This window comes from Fulmarus glacialis, unplaced genomic scaffold, assembly GCF_000690835.1.
Source record: "Fulmarus glacialis isolate BGI_N327 unplaced genomic scaffold, ASM69083v1 scaffold3918, whole genome shotgun sequence".
Taxonomy (NCBI): domain Eukaryota; kingdom Metazoa; phylum Chordata; class Aves; order Procellariiformes; family Procellariidae; genus Fulmarus; species Fulmarus glacialis.
The window spans coordinates 33,054-48,800 of NW_009227482.1; the positions used below are offsets into that span (position 1 = coordinate 33,054).

The 15,747-nt window shown below is 35.1% G+C and overlaps 1 protein-coding gene across 1 annotated transcript in view; it reads right to left on the minus strand.

Annotated features, from left to right (window-relative positions):
- Window positions 1-4,459: 4,459 nt before the first annotated feature.
- Window positions 4,460-15,747, minus strand: part of TMX3 (thioredoxin-related transmembrane protein 3) — a gene marked incomplete at its 5' end in the record, with an annotated part of 17,822 nt that continues 6,534 nt past the window's right edge. Inside the window, 7 exons of the mRNA XM_009583149.1 lie at window positions 4,460-4,874; window positions 5,917-5,985; window positions 8,245-8,374; window positions 11,938-11,994; window positions 12,310-12,363; window positions 13,190-13,247; window positions 15,277-15,375. Of these exons, the coding sequence (XP_009581444.1) occupies window positions 4,608-4,874; window positions 5,917-5,985; window positions 8,245-8,374; window positions 11,938-11,994; window positions 12,310-12,363; window positions 13,190-13,247; window positions 15,277-15,375 (734 nt within the window). The remainder of the gene's footprint in view (window positions 4,875-5,916; window positions 5,986-8,244; window positions 8,375-11,937; window positions 11,995-12,309; window positions 12,364-13,189; window positions 13,248-15,276; window positions 15,376-15,747) is intronic.

The following is a 15,747-nucleotide window of genomic DNA, read 5'->3' on the forward strand; positions in this document are numbered from 1 at the left end:
TAATCTTGATTGGGTAGTAATGCTACTCGCTCTATGTAAGGCAAACTTATCCAGCCAAAGGCTCTCTGTAAAGTAAATGGAGACAGAAGATTTCTTTTGGAAGGACTTAAACTTCCACTAGCTATGCATGTATGTTAAATGTAGCTCACCCATACCAAAACGTAAGACACAGATATGAGAACACATGACCCTGCTCCATTTCTTTCTCCCATTCCCATTTCTCCTGTCTAAGCATTTTCATTCCCTTCATGTGTCAGCCTGAGTGCTTACCAAAGTTTCAATCTCTTAACTCAAGACAGCGTAAAACCACCCACCATTTTGGTCAGGACAGTCATTAACCCAGCTGAAGGCTATACCAACCTTGCAACAGGGGCTGCTGAGTACTAGAAGTGATGCAATGAAAGTGAAGTGACAGAAGCACACACTAGATAAGCAAAACCGTTCTCAGTACAAATAAGTTGTCAAGTTATACACTCGTTCAGTGATGTTTTCTCTAAACTTATGGGGAAACTGAGCTATAAAGCAATACTATTCCTCTCATTATTAATTGTCTTAAAGGTCTCCTTGCTCCTCCTCAAATGACCTTCCAGATCTTTCAGGTTTTATTGTTAAAAGCCACAATACTCCATTCAAAAATGCTTTATGTAGTCTATTTATGCTTGCTAAACAACTGCAAACATTTCTATACTCCTTGGTGTATAAGTAGAAGGAAGTTTGCTAGCAACAGAAGAGTTCACATCTGCTAAATGGTGCTTTATGTCAGTAAATTGATATACAGGATAGTAGCAGTAATCCTTTAAAATGGTTAAAATTTCAGAAATCAGAAAAAGAGAATTGTTTCGGGAATGCGTACACTGCCTAGGCAGACTATGGAAACCTTGCAAGTTAACAGTTCAACAAAGGATTCAACACAGTATTTGCAAAATTGTCTTTGTCAGTTACAGCAATATAATATGCAACAGATTTATATGATTCAATCTGTTAACAATGTACTCAGTGATGAGAACAAAACAGCAGAAAGCTGCTGTGCTCCCTGAGAAGATTTGAGAGCCAGTACCACTCTGTCACAGTATAACACAACCTGAAATATCTGTAGTCTCATGAGATTTTAACAGCTTAAGGGAAGTACGTTTTGGTTTTGCACCCTTTTCACCAACTTGAGCTTTTGGCTGTCATCAGAACAACTCTCCACCCTCCCATTCCTCCAAGTACAACCACTTCTTCAAACATGCTGACAAAAGAGGAACAGAGTAAATTAGTTCTGGGCCAAAACAGAGCAAGCTAAACTTTTTACTTAAATACTTCATGAAAATTAAGCGCTTCTGTGCCATCTTCAACACATCAGATCTACCAGAGTGTAATCATTCTATCCTTTAAACAGTGAGCACCACAGCATGGACAGTAGCTGTTAACACAGCTTAGGTAAATAATGAAGCAGTAAGAGATTGCACACGTCCAAGTGTCAAGGCTACTCAAGTTCTTCCAGAAGGAGATGTATACTAGAACAGTTTGCCTCAGGTTCCCTTTGCTACTGAAACTCTTGTAAGAATTTGAGAGTATGCTAATGGAATGAACTGGTGTTTTAAAATTTTTTTTCAGAAATGCATTCGTTTTATACTGCTAGGATGCTCACCAAATAAAAGACAAGTAAATATTAACTCCTACATCTAGAGAGTATTTTAAAATATTGACGAGAAGGTATCAGACAGGATGAACTCATTTTTCTTTTTAAAAGCTACGAGCTGCATTTCTGTACTGTACTACTCGGGGCCTAAAGTATGCTTACAAGGAACATCCCAGGAGAGAGCGCCTCCTACAAAATGTGTAATATCTAAGCTTAACACAGTGTAAATTAAGCAAAGGAAAACAAGCTCTTTTAAATGTTTTTATTACAGAAAAACAAAAGGCTTACACTTGACTTAAAAAAGCAGCATTATTTCGTGAATTCAAAGTTATTACAGTGAAGTTGCTTTAAGAAACCTTTAGAGACTGAAGAAAAAAAAAATGCCAGATCCCCCCCTCAGACAGCATTCTAGATTACTTGCCACAGCAAAACCCTTAATTTCACATCACTTCTGACACCCAGTATATGACTTTTATGTTTTTCTTCTCCCTGTGTCTTGTTGAATATAGCTGGGAGGATTTGGTGAAAATGGCAGTACATGTCAAGTTTAATTTTCAACAGTTCAGTACACATCTGATTGATACTACAGTTCAGAAGTAACTGAGACACATGCTCTCCTCCTAACTCTAGCAGTTAAGTGTTACAGTTTTAACAGATCCCAGTGTGATCTGTTTCTTACACAGTATTTATCATATTCAGGTGAAGATCTCAGAAGATTTCTCAGCAAGTTATTTGGCTACCACTGATTATAAACACAAACAAAAATAACCACAAAAATGAAGGCTCATAGTTGAAACAGTTCTTAGCACTGCAGCAGAATTCAGAATTATTATTTTTATTACACACCATAGAAGAAACAGCATGTTACAGTGACCACTTCAGTTTTTTTAAGTCAAAAGCTGCAGGTTTCCAGCCTGAGCCAAAATTAGATATGTAATTGATCTGTATTTGAAATCTTAAGAAAAGAGACAAATTAAGAAAACATATTACTGCCTTAATGGTCCTATATTTTGACTATCAGCACTAAGTCGTGCTGAAGTCCAAGGAAATTTACAGGCTTGTCATGAAGTGATTTTTTTCTTTTTTTTTGTTTTTAAAACAACTCAAGAGCTCTGCACCATGTTAAAAAACTTTCTAAACACATTTTAAGCATCTCACTCTTCAAATATATGCTAAAACTACACCTCAAAGATTCTGCCAAAAAAAAAAAAAAAAAAGCAAGAAAACTCAAGTCACTATATACAACTAGCTATAATGACAAAAAAAAAGAAAAAAAGGAGAAAACAAAAAGAGGGGAAAAAAAAACCCCACATACCAGACACCTGCTACTCAGTATTCTATGAACTCATTTTTTTTCCTCTCCTCCCGAAAGGAAAAAGGTTGGACGCAAAATCAGACATGGAATTTTTCTGAAAAAAATTCCTAATCTCCTTCGATATCACTTATATTGTTTGATAACAAAAAATCTTTTAAGTCAGGCATCTACTTATTGTACTCTGCACTGCAACATGAAGCCAGCTGTTACCAAGCTACTTAAACAGAAGAAACAAGTTTCTTTCCTACAAGGAAAAAGGATGCAATACATTTTCCCTGGTTATGATTTATATCATCATCAGGTTTACTCAAACACAGAACTTGTCTATTTAAGCTTACCCATGTTTTTTATTTAAAATTCCTTAATTTAGTGCTATAGCATAGTAATTTCTTATGTGATCAAGCTGCCTTATAAGGAGGACGTTATAATCTGTATTGTACAGTAATATAGCCCCCCCCCCAAAAAAAAAAAAAAGAAGAAAAAAACCCAGCATGAATACTAAGAGGAAGAGCAATTTAAGTTCTGTTTCTGTGGTACTCTCCATGACATCGACGCCAAAGGCTGCTTTATAGCTTTTCCTTGGAGATTTTAACCCTGGACAAAACTTAGTCCTTTTCACAGTCACAGGGTGGTATTAAAAGTGACTTTTATGATTAAACAGGTAACAAAATTGTACTGACCAATGTCTATGCATGTTAATATTATGCTCCATTAACTCCCTCCTTCAGAGAAGGTAACAGTCTCAAACAAAAGTATCAACATCAACCTCCTCAAAGATATATAACAATCTCAATTAAACACTGTAAACCAAATTTACACCACTCAAAAAGCTTATCATTAGAGAGTTATGCAAAATAGTCAGAGGGTGTTTATATTTACGTCTTTCTTTATCAAGTTGTACTGTGGATTCAGAAAACTTAAAGATCATTTGCACTGTAAGTTTGTGTAAGCACTCATACAAAACAATTTAGCAGGCAATCATGTTCTATAAGGTTTATAATGTAGTCTTCCAACATTTTTAGCTGCTAAAGCACTAATAAAGACTTAATTTAGCATATAACTCCCACATCCTATATCAAGTAAACATTCTTGACTGCCAATAATTATATTATTACATGGTAAAACAGTCCTCTAATTCCTAACAATTTACATTTAACTTGAGAAAATAGAAAAGTTTGGAGTTTTTTTTCCAAAATAATGTGCAACAGGTAGAACACGTAACTTCTTGGAAAACTAAGTTGACTTTAGCTATCAGGCTCTGAAAGACTTTACAGATCTCTTAAATCTTTCTTAGTTTTCAGCCTTAATTTTATATGAATGAGTGTTTAGCTGGGCTATATTAGTAGTAGTTCATGACATACGCTAAGATCAAGTAATGTTATCTTTATCTCACTGTTCTGGAAATGAAGAATTCAAAACTCTTAAAAAAAAGACTGTAGAATTGTACCTGCAAATTTCTTCAGTTGATCTTTGTTAATCTATTAAAGACAATTAAGAGAACATCCATTTTTTTTTTTTTCTGTCAATTTCTCAGAAAATTTGAATACATGCAAATCAAAACTACCATAATGCAGACAAAAAGGTCCTCTCATGAAGATCATCAATACGTGACTACCTTCAATAAATAAGTCTATTTGGAAATTCTAGAGAATTCTTTTGCTAAACAAGTTAGTCTTTTTTCTTTTCCATTATGTCTTTCTGTTTAAGCTCTCCATCTGAAAGTTCTGTATATTTTCCGTTCTTTTCCTCCTCTTGTTCTTCCTCACTGCCTTCGTCCGTGAGCTCCCGGTCACCATTTTCCTTTTTAGCTGCCTCATGTTCATCTACCCCTCCATCTGTATCAGCTGTGCAGATTCCGTAACACATAATGCTGATGACCCCCAGGGGCAACCCAAAGAGAAAGCATCCCAGAAGTGGTGAACTCTTGAACACAGACTGTTGAAACACAAATTTGAAGTAAAAAACACTTTCAGTGAATAAACAAGATTACCACATTACTTACTCTATTTATTCAGAAACGTGAAAAATGACAGAGTCAGTTTTTTGGGGGCTTTTTTTTTTCAGAAAGGAGGAAGAGTCCTCATTTTAACAATTCCTACTATAAGTTCATTAAAAAAAGACTTAGAAGTTCAAATATTACAATGTTGCATTGGGATAGTTAATGTTAACATGCCAACAGTACATCCTATTCATTATTTGAAGCTTGAGAAACAATTGTTCTAACAGTGTTAAAATAACACTTTGAAGCAACCAGTTTCATCTCTTATTTGTGTCTCATTCTCAAAAATTAGTTCGAGTAATAATGGATCTGCAGAAACATTCTGTTGTTAGCTTCCTATTGAAGAGTAGTTTGGCACAGGAGGAAGGACTTTTGGTTTCAGAAACTGATGGCTAAATGTTGCACATTCACAGAAGTTTGGAAGCTACTCATACAGAAACATGTGAGTTTCAATTTAAATTCACAGCACAGGTTTTTTTGCTTGTGTAGGACAAGTGAAGAAATGGATTTGTATACATCTTCCCAACAAAATTCTGTTGATAAAAATATTTACTTTAAAACTACACCAAGTGTAGTATTTAATCCCCTTATGCTCTAACTAATTAGACTGAAATCATAACATTTCTCAGAACATGAAAGTGCTATCAATTTCAGTGAAAGAATGTCAAAAGGGTCAAGGAAAAGATTTTGAATTCTCCCTGTTCTCTCCTTAAAATACATGTCAGACTAATACAGAAAAGGAGTGAAAAATGAAGAAACTAATGTATGTTGAATATTTAGCACACTGGAAAATATTATTAAAAACTTTAAACAAGAAGTTCATCTGGCTTAAACCTAATGTATATATACCTATAATATATACACAATATATATATAATATAAACAAACTTACATAAAAGTATTTCTAAACCCTCTGAAAATATTTGCATCTTGATTGACAAGGGCACCATCTAATTTAACAAAAAATAAAAAACTTACCACTACAGTAGACTTGGCATCATAGATTATTCTCTTGATTCGTTGCAGAAGTCCATCACCACCCTGTGCCTGAAATTTCAAATGGAACCATGTCAAAACTGCTGACACTTTTCAGTTATGATTCCAAAAGTTCATTCTTCAGACCTTGCAATCTTAAGTCCCTTTAGAAGGAAATGAAAAGTAATTATTCTTGCATCTCATGATGCCCAGAGACTCCAACTTCTCAAGCATGGATAAACATTTCAATAGTCTCATGAAAAATTCTCTTACAAAACTCTTGTTTTAAACAATCAGTGCAAACTTTAACAGTGGACTGGCACTCCATTCTCTTACCATAGAGGAACACTAACAGAAACTACCAACTGTCCTGATGTAACAATTACAAAATTGCAGAGATCTTCTGAACTTTCCTGCAGCTGATGGATATCTATTCACAGATTATGACAGAAGCCGCTAGAAAAAGCTAAGAACTAAGTAACAAGAAGATACGAAGGTATAATAAAGAAAACTTGTGTTAGGCAATGACAGACTATACCTACATTGCCACCTAATTTAGCAGTCTTCAAAATAACTACATGAATCCAAGGGCAATTTGTCTGTTGAACAGGACCAGTTTTCACCTGTCTTGAGTTGCCAGAGAAACAAATTGGAAGAAAACCTACATTTTGGAAGTCAATTGATCAGCACTTGACCCTGACCAAAACCCCTCAAATTACAAAAAAGTCCACAAAAGTGAAACAGACTCATAGAAGGCTACCTATAGGGCCTTACAGAAAATAACAAGAAAGTCAAGGTAAATAACCCAACACTTCCCAAGGAAGGGAGAGGGGGAACGTTATACTTAGAAATTTCACTGTGAAAGTCTGCATGCTATTATTTGTTTACCAGCACACTTTGAAGACTCATTCCTCAACAGCTGCACAATTTCTTGGGCCTGAACGTAGTCAAAGTAGTGCCATTTTACGTCTATAGACACTATTTTGCTTAAATGAAGTCACATCCTGTATTGTCTGTCTTGTATTAGCACTCTCACATACATAAAGAGATGTGAATTTAGACAGACCTTTAATCATTCTAGCTGAAATACTGCAAACAAAAGGTAGAAAGGCCTAAGTGACACTATGGCAAAAAACACAAGGCATCAAACATGGATTTCCTCAAAGTTAAAAAACAGACAGAAACCAATTTCATTTGTTATTTCAACCAGAAGGATATATTTAAATAGAATCAAATAGATGTTGATAACATAATTCAATGCAATTAACAGAGCATTAAAAAAGTAAGAACTGAAGAACGAAGAACCACCAAAGAAGTTACAGGAATATCCCTCACCTTGCAATGGGAAGCATGGCCAGTAAAGTAATGAACTGCAAGCAAATCCACCTGTATTATGCTGCTACATCAATTTGTCAGATTAAATAAACCCAAGTACCTCATATAACTGAAATGATCTACAGCATTACATGTCATTACCTCCTGATGGGTATGCTGGCATAACATAAAGTGGGATTCAGCTAACACAATAAGCATACAACAGTGAATTGGGGCTTAAACCAACATAAGCTTCTCCCAGGAGGCAGCCAAATGATTTGTTAGCACTGCCCCTCTTCATGGCAAAGCCTTCTTGCCCCATTAGCGCAAATGAAAGCTCTGATCCATGATCTCTTTCCTCATCCACACAACATAGCCTTCTGTCCAACTTAAAGTACACTGAGGGAATAAGCAAACCTGAGTTTGTTTTGCCAACATTAAAAAATTGTCCAAGCCATCAATTCCAGATACATTTATTAATTTTGTTGTTTTAACGAAAGACAGCTCATTTTTAGTTTTAGAGCAGAGAGAGAGCGGTAAGCTTGTGCCTGTTTGTAACATGCAAAGCAAGTATACCACTGGTTTTTGAATCTGAACCTATCATTCGTCAAGCTATTGGATTTATTAATTTACCACCCAAAAGAAAAGGTAGAGTTGAACTATAAAGAAAATTTTAAAAAAATACATTTAAAGCAAACCAGGAGATGAATAAAAAGCTCTCCATTTACCAGTGACACCAGTAAAAGGAATATCAAGAGAAGTCAGCTAACATTGTGCTATAAATAAAAAAGCAGCTTGCTTTCTACAAGAGGTTCTGCAGTCAGAACAGCGAGAACAGCATACCTCAAGAATTCACAATCATGTATTCACTAACAGCACCCAAGACAGGAAGACAGCCAGGACAGGAAGATGAAACACATGGCATAACAATCAGAGTAACCAAATTTTTTCCCTACTTTAGCACATCTAAGGAAATAAACACCAACCAACATATTCCAAGTCACAATAAAGACTTACTTCAGCTGTACCATCCAAGATATTGTTAATAAACTGAACCATGTCTTCTGTGTTCTCAATGTGCCTATCTGGTAGAAAATACTGCTGATTGGAGGTATTCAATACAACGATAGTAGGGATTGTCAAGTCACTGGAAACATAAAACAGATAGTTTACACATTTAAAGAACTACTGTGTAAAACAATGCAATGCAAATAATTCCTACATCATTTAAAAGGGTATCCATTAATCTTCACTTCATGTTTGTTCCTAACAGCAGTTCCTTGAAGGCAAGAGGGAAGGGGGAAGAGAATCACCTGAATGGTTCAAGCATGTTTCTTATTAATATGTTTTCCTTCACATCAGTGTCAGTGATGCTATTGAAGCTTATTGCATTTTACGTACCCATAGTGACTGCAAATCAGGTACCTTATGACTTGCCAATTAGCAAGAAATCACAGATAGTAGCATTGTATATGACATGTACTATTTGCACAACACACAGTTGTAGTGCACAAAGGCAAAAGTATAATCCAAAAATTCAATCCCATACAACTGATCAGCTCTATCAATCAACATCTACCTGTTAAGTCAAAAGAATAAGCCATACCAACCAGAGTTTTTCTACATCTCTCTTAGATATGGCAGATGAGCTACAGACTTTTAAAATAATTATTACTCAGCAGTTGACCTTCACATGCATAAACATTCTTTATTATCACAGAATCAGAAAAAAAGAAAAAGAAAAAAAAAAAGAAAAAAAGATTAGAAATTATCTCTGGAAATAAACCAGTATAATCCACTGTTCAAAGTAGCCCTAAACTCAAAATTAGATCAGGTTTAGGAAAATTTAATACTGCACAAGTACATTGTTCAACAAGAAAGATTTAAAATACATTAAATAAGTAAGGTGAAAAATCTCCTGTATTCTTTGCCAGTTTTCTACAGTTCTGGCAATAATGAATTTAAATACTAGGCAGCTTTCCTTCACAGCAGAAGCAATGCAAACCTTATTTTTCTACATTTTCACTCCTATCTAATAGTGCCCCATCCATGTACATTTGTAATCCATGTAATATGATGATTTCAGCCTTAACTGTGGCTATCAATCCATAATCAATTTTTTCATGTAAATATTATTTAGCATTTACTCAAGATTCCCATTTTTCTTTGAAGTCATAGATTATTCTAAGTTTTCCTCACACAATTTATGTGTTTGTTTATTTTTTTAACTTAAATTCAATTTCAAACCTAGAAGTGAACAAGTTTAATACTTATACATGAAAATTTTCTAAACTCCTAGAAAGCTGCATACTTTAAAATATAAGGTGCAGACCATGTTCCCAGTACGCAAGTTGAAAGCACGGTGGCACCTCAGAAAATGTAAGGCCAACTGCAGAGAAAACAAAATAATTTCATCCTTTCAAGGGAACTTTAAAAAAAACAACCAAACAACAGAACTTTGTCAACAGTGACAACCTGCAACATAAGATTCTCTAAATGCAATTTTTCCCTTGACATTTTTATTCTCTATATATTAGGAACAAACAAGAAATATAAGTAGGAGGCAACCAAACCAAGTCAGGTGTTTTTGCAAGTGCCTGGTAACGAGTTATCAACCTCTGCCAAAATACCTCATCCCAGCCAAAACAGAGCACGTTTTATTACTTAGATGCAGAAAAGATACTCCCCCACCCCCCGCCCAAAAAAAAAAACAAAAGTGTTTCTATTTCATTTAACAGTCTGGTAACTGCGGTTCTTGGAGTTGGCTGTAGAGCAGCTGAAAGGTAAACTCCATATACAAATTTTATATGCTACACAGAGATTCATAAAAACATGTTTAATATGTTTCTTCCAAGAGCTGAGGAATTAATACTCTACATACACCTACAGTTGACATTCCAATGATGCTATATACCTTAGCTTACACAAAGATGTATCTTTGCTTTCAGTAAAACACATAATATTCTGTTTTCTTCTTTTGTGCATAGTTTTAACTATACCATTTTTAATCCAACAAAAGCATGTTCATCCACTGCTGAAGAGACAGATAAATTATAATGTCTACTAATGGAGTTACAGCCAAGTTCATAAGTGTACTTTTATCAGGGACTACTACTTCTATCCCCATGAATTACACAATATGTTGTCCTTTGTGAAAAAGCAGAATTTGTTCCTATGTACATCTAAGCACAGTAAAAAAAGTATTCTGCAATAGATTTCTCACTATTCAGGAGGCTTTTTCTATTTCCACTTGCTGACATCTAGTGGAAAACTAAAGCACTTCCAATACGGTTTTACCCAAATTATTCAGGTAGCCACATGAAGAGCAGCTACTTATAACACCGAATATATTTTGCTGCATTCTTTTGCTGCTTTCCACTTATGCTGGAAATGTATACACTCTGTTCAGAAAATAATTAAAAGTCTGTGAGTACTTTAATAGCAACTTCCCATATACTACGAATTATAAAATCAGGCATTTTGCACATTAAGTTAAACAATCCAGCTGAACAGATCTTGCCACTAGATCACTACCGCTGTAAGTGGCAGTTCTGTCTTCTTCCCTTCGTCTTCTTCCTCCCAGGGACCTCATCTCCCTCCCCTGCTTCTTTGCACATCAGATCTGATACTCAGCAGAATACATGGGAAGACATTTAACAGTGTTGTTAGATCAGCAAAATAACTCCCCTACTCGCCTAGCCAAAAAAGCAAACACTTTTCTGCCAGATAAACAGGCTGAAACAGCTCAGCAGACAGTCAGACATAAGAGCCTGCACAGGTGAAACAATTAATGAATTGAGGAAGGTCTCACATTTGGCAGCTATGAAGCACTAGATCAATCACATCACTTAATTTCAATTGAGAGACAGCTGTTTTAAAATTAATTGTATTCAGGTGTTAATCTACAGAAATTCCACAGAAATACAGACCTTGTGCCTCCTGAGTCCCCATGAAGCTCATAGAACCTTTAGGGGCACGAACACATACTTTGTTCATGCTTTGATCCCCAGAAAGGAGTTTGGAAAACTTGCAGAGCTGGCTTACTGACCCCTGCCTTTCCCTTCTTTCATTCAAAAGGCCAGAGGAGAACAAGTAGTCAACTGTTAATCCCAAGCAACTTAACTCTCTAATGATGCATTTTCAGACAAGGATCATAATAAGGGCAAATGTCAAGCATCTTGTTGAACACTTATGTATTTCAAAATGTGCCATGTACATATCTAGTGCAGACAGCATCTTCCATGCATTTTATGATTCTTCTCTGCAGAAGCATATTTCTATGCATATCTTAAAAATGCATCAAGAATGAAATGTACCTCTCCAGAAATAAAAACCATAGATAATGCATAACCATTATTTACATTTCCTATTACAAATTCACATAACTTTTAATTTCCCTAGTGCCCTGTAAATTTAACAAAGGAGAAAAAACCCACAGTTCTAATAGAGTAATTAATTTAACAAAGTAGACCTAGAAGATAAGCTTTGTCAATCAGCATTATCAGTAAACCAAACTTCTAACATTAAATTATGCAGTTTAATTTAACAAACAGCTGATACTATGTTACATGCTGAATTCTGAGGACAGCGATTTTTTTTTTGACCCATGAAAGGCAGGAATACTTCATAAGATGGTTTTCAATATATTTTCAAATATACTTAGCAACAAATACAAGAGAAGAAAGAATATTCAAATAAGAATTTACTTACTCCATTAGTAAACTGTTAATGTAATCATTTCCATCCATATGGCCAAACTGGAAATCCCTGTAAGAGAAGCAGTGAAAAACAGAATGATGAAAAAGAAAGCAGAATAGTGGGTTTCAGCAAAAGTTCTTCCTTAAATATTTTTCCTATACTGAAGACAAGAGCACACACTCAGCAATGTAATTCAAAAATTGATGATCTACAAGACAGTCAGCATCCCAAAACACACGTTAATGGAATGGTCTTATTAAATATCAGTATATGAATATAAAAGCAAGCACTATAACATGTTTTATGTAGAAAAAAAATGACTGCTGTCTTAGACAGGTTAACGCAGAAGTTAATTTAAGATATCATAGTACCATGTGTGCCTACCTGTGAAAGTGATCCCTATAATCTCTAGCAACTTCCTGAATAATAGATTTTAGTCTAGAGGGGAAAAAAAGTGACATTGATAATCCAGGATATACTCTGTCAAAATACAAACAATAAACATTGAGATTTCCCTAGTAAGCAGCAAATAGTACCTCATCAGCAATAAGGATTCCTATTCCATTAACAAAAAACACCTCGTTCATCTTGCTTGGTTTCTAAGGGGTGAAAGGCTATCTACCACATAGTCTCAACATGAGAAAAACACAGACAGACAGTCAGGCTGCTTCACCTATTGCCTTCTGAAGATGCAGCACTGTGACTCTGAAGAAAATCCAGAGAGGTCTGTGAAAATAGCATACACAGTACTTGAACAATATTTTCTTAATCTAATTATGTATGCAATCAGAAAGGGACAGGGGAAGGCTTTGTTCCTCTCAGTCTCTTCAGCAAACTCCAACTCAGCTGAAAATGCACCTTCTTAATATAAGTTTCACAGACAACTAATATATAAGCATCACTAAAAATGCATTTTTTAATGCAACTGAGCTGAAGAACAGTTATTTGCTTAAAGTTAGTAAGTTCATCTCAAAGCCATCTGAACTCAAGTACTCTCGTCTATATTTAAAAGGCGACATAATAGTTTTAAAAAGCTATGCGATCACTGTTTGCTCCCGTGATCTCATTAACAAATGGCAGAAGAGTGATACAGGAACTCCCATCATCTCATTGAACTCACATGTGCTTCAACAGAGCCATAAAATAAGTAAATTCAGTAGGCCATTCATTTAACCTAGATTTCTTAATATTTAAGAAACTTCCAAAGTTCTCTATGTCATACCACACATTTCTCCCACAGTGTCACCAATACTCAATTCTGTACCTGGTATGTTCCACTGAAGAGTTTTTATCATCAATGACTGCAATAGCCACAAGTTTTCCTAAAACAAGAAACAAAATACTTGAAACCATTTAAAAAGAAATATGCATTCTCAGATGGAAAATACTCCAACCTAGAAGATCAGATACTCTCCAGGGACAGGAATTAGTTTTAAATATGAACCAACCTTGATGCCTAATAGCCTCTTCCAGCTAACCAAATTGTGCTTTTCTTAAAGCTACTGAAAATAAATTAAGATGCGGCTTAATGCCACACCACTAGCATTATAGGAAAAGCCTATCTATAGAAAGAAGTTAAAAGGGGAAAAACACAGATAAAAATTAATTCCCTACTCAAGCTGCATATTTGCATATACCTAAATATGAGGCTATGGAAACCTTCATTATATAATGGCAATTGCAAGCTAATTCTAAGTGATTGAATCACTATTGTATGGATTCAGTAACGACTATTTTTCACACTATTGAAAATTTGGAGTATTATCCTTACAGAAAAAAACATGGAAAATTTACTGGCAGAGCCCAGAATTCATTACATCAGAAAAACAACTTAGTTCACAGACCTCTCTCAGAGGAGCTTAAAGACCAAACACCAGAATATACTGATCTTTTCAGGATTCGCTTTGTGAAGTTTTTTTGATTGAAAGAAAAAAACCCGAAGCCTCCCAAGGTGAACCAGATCAAAATATGTTTAGAAAGCTGGCCAAAGGTTCTCCAGACCAAGCACTTCCTGTCAGGAAAGCAGATCTGTTAACAGTGTAGTCATCAGCTGGATTAACTAAAGTCTCTAGAGTGCAGAAGAACAGTCTATTAAGTCTCTCTAGACACCATGATTCACTCAAAACCCTCTCCACCAAGCCAATCTATTGCTCGATGCCTACCTACCACCATGCCACAGGAAGCATTTGCCTCAAAAAAAGAAACTCACTCTTGTTCAAGTAATACTGAAGAGTTTTGAGGGCAAGAACAATGATTCATTCCCAGGCTTTCTTGTGAAATAGCGATAGCTTCCCCCGCCCCGGTTCTTCCATACCTCAATTCTCACTTCTCCCCATTTCTTTCCACATCCTAAGACACTACCTATTGAATACACTAGGAGATAACTACTTTTTAGACTGGAAAAGAAAATGTAGATAAATTCCACGTATTATGTATTTAAATATAAAGCTCTTAAAAATAAATGATGGCTTCTCCATTGTATTAATAAAGTCATGTTTTTTTTTTTTGGTAACTTGAGGAATTGTTAGACAAAAATGTAACAGGAAGAAATATGTTACATTTAAACAACTTGCAACAGCACTTCTGTAAATAACCTTTTAAAATGTAGGTGTAATAGTATTAGTTTCACAAGCCTAGATGTTTCATAACCTTTAAAATCTGAGAGAACTCAACGTTGCATTGAATATAAACTTCTTTCTTTTGGAAGGGAATGTAGATTATAAGGTATCCTGGCCTGGAAAAATCAACACTTACAGCATTTCTTCTGCTACTTCAGAGTATGTATACCTTAAGAGCAGTACAAGTCATCTCCCTACTCCAGAAGCCACTTGGCTGCAAAGTTTTCATTTGGCTTGCAAAAAATTTTACTAGAGAAAAGCTAAAGTATTCCAGGATAGGTCCACTTTGGTACATGCTCTCCTCCCTTCCTTACCATATCTACTTTAAAGATATTTGAATCCATTAGATATAAGACATATCTAAACCCATCCATATTTGATACTTCTAAATCCAGTCATAAAATTCCCTGTAGGTATTCCAAAAGTTAATATATTAATTTATGCAAAACTTAAGTTGCTCTTAAATTAAAAGTCCTACTAATTTTTTGTGAATACTACAGGATCAGACATATTAATTTTCATATTGTGAGGAAAGGACTAGTGTAGGCTTTGGATGAAGCCTCTAGTCAATAGAACAGGTCTCACCAACATCAAAAAAAGATTGGCACTATCAACTCTAACTCTAAGATTAATTAATTTTTGAGGTTTAAAAAACACATTCTTAGCGCTCTTCAATTTTTCTTAGTATTAAGTACAAAAGATGCCAAAGATTTTAGCGGTAGTGGCATCTCACCTGTATCTCCAAGTTCATACAGTGTAAAGCCATCCACATTAAGGTAACCTTGAAATCTTTCTCTATTTATCCAGGACGACAAATCACCATCTTCATACTCTAAAGAAAACAAGAAGAAAAAAGAAGAAAAAAAAGAATGCATTAAAATTTTTTTTTTTTTTTTGCTAAGGTGGGCAATCAGTTTTATTTATTTCAGTACTACAGAGGCAAACATTGTTTTCTTCCCTTTTTTCCTTTTATTGTTGTTAGACAAGATCTCACACATTTCTGGACATTTCTCTTCAGTTTTAAAACTTCTAAACCTATTTTCAATTGTTGAACAAAAAGTAAGTGTATTATAGCAAAGCATGAAAAGCTGATTTCATCATTATTTTTTCCCAAATCAAGGATAAACAACACTATTTCTAGAAGATAACTGTGATCCAGTGCAGAAAGGAATAGTTTCAATCCCTGTTTTTAAGGGGGGGGGGG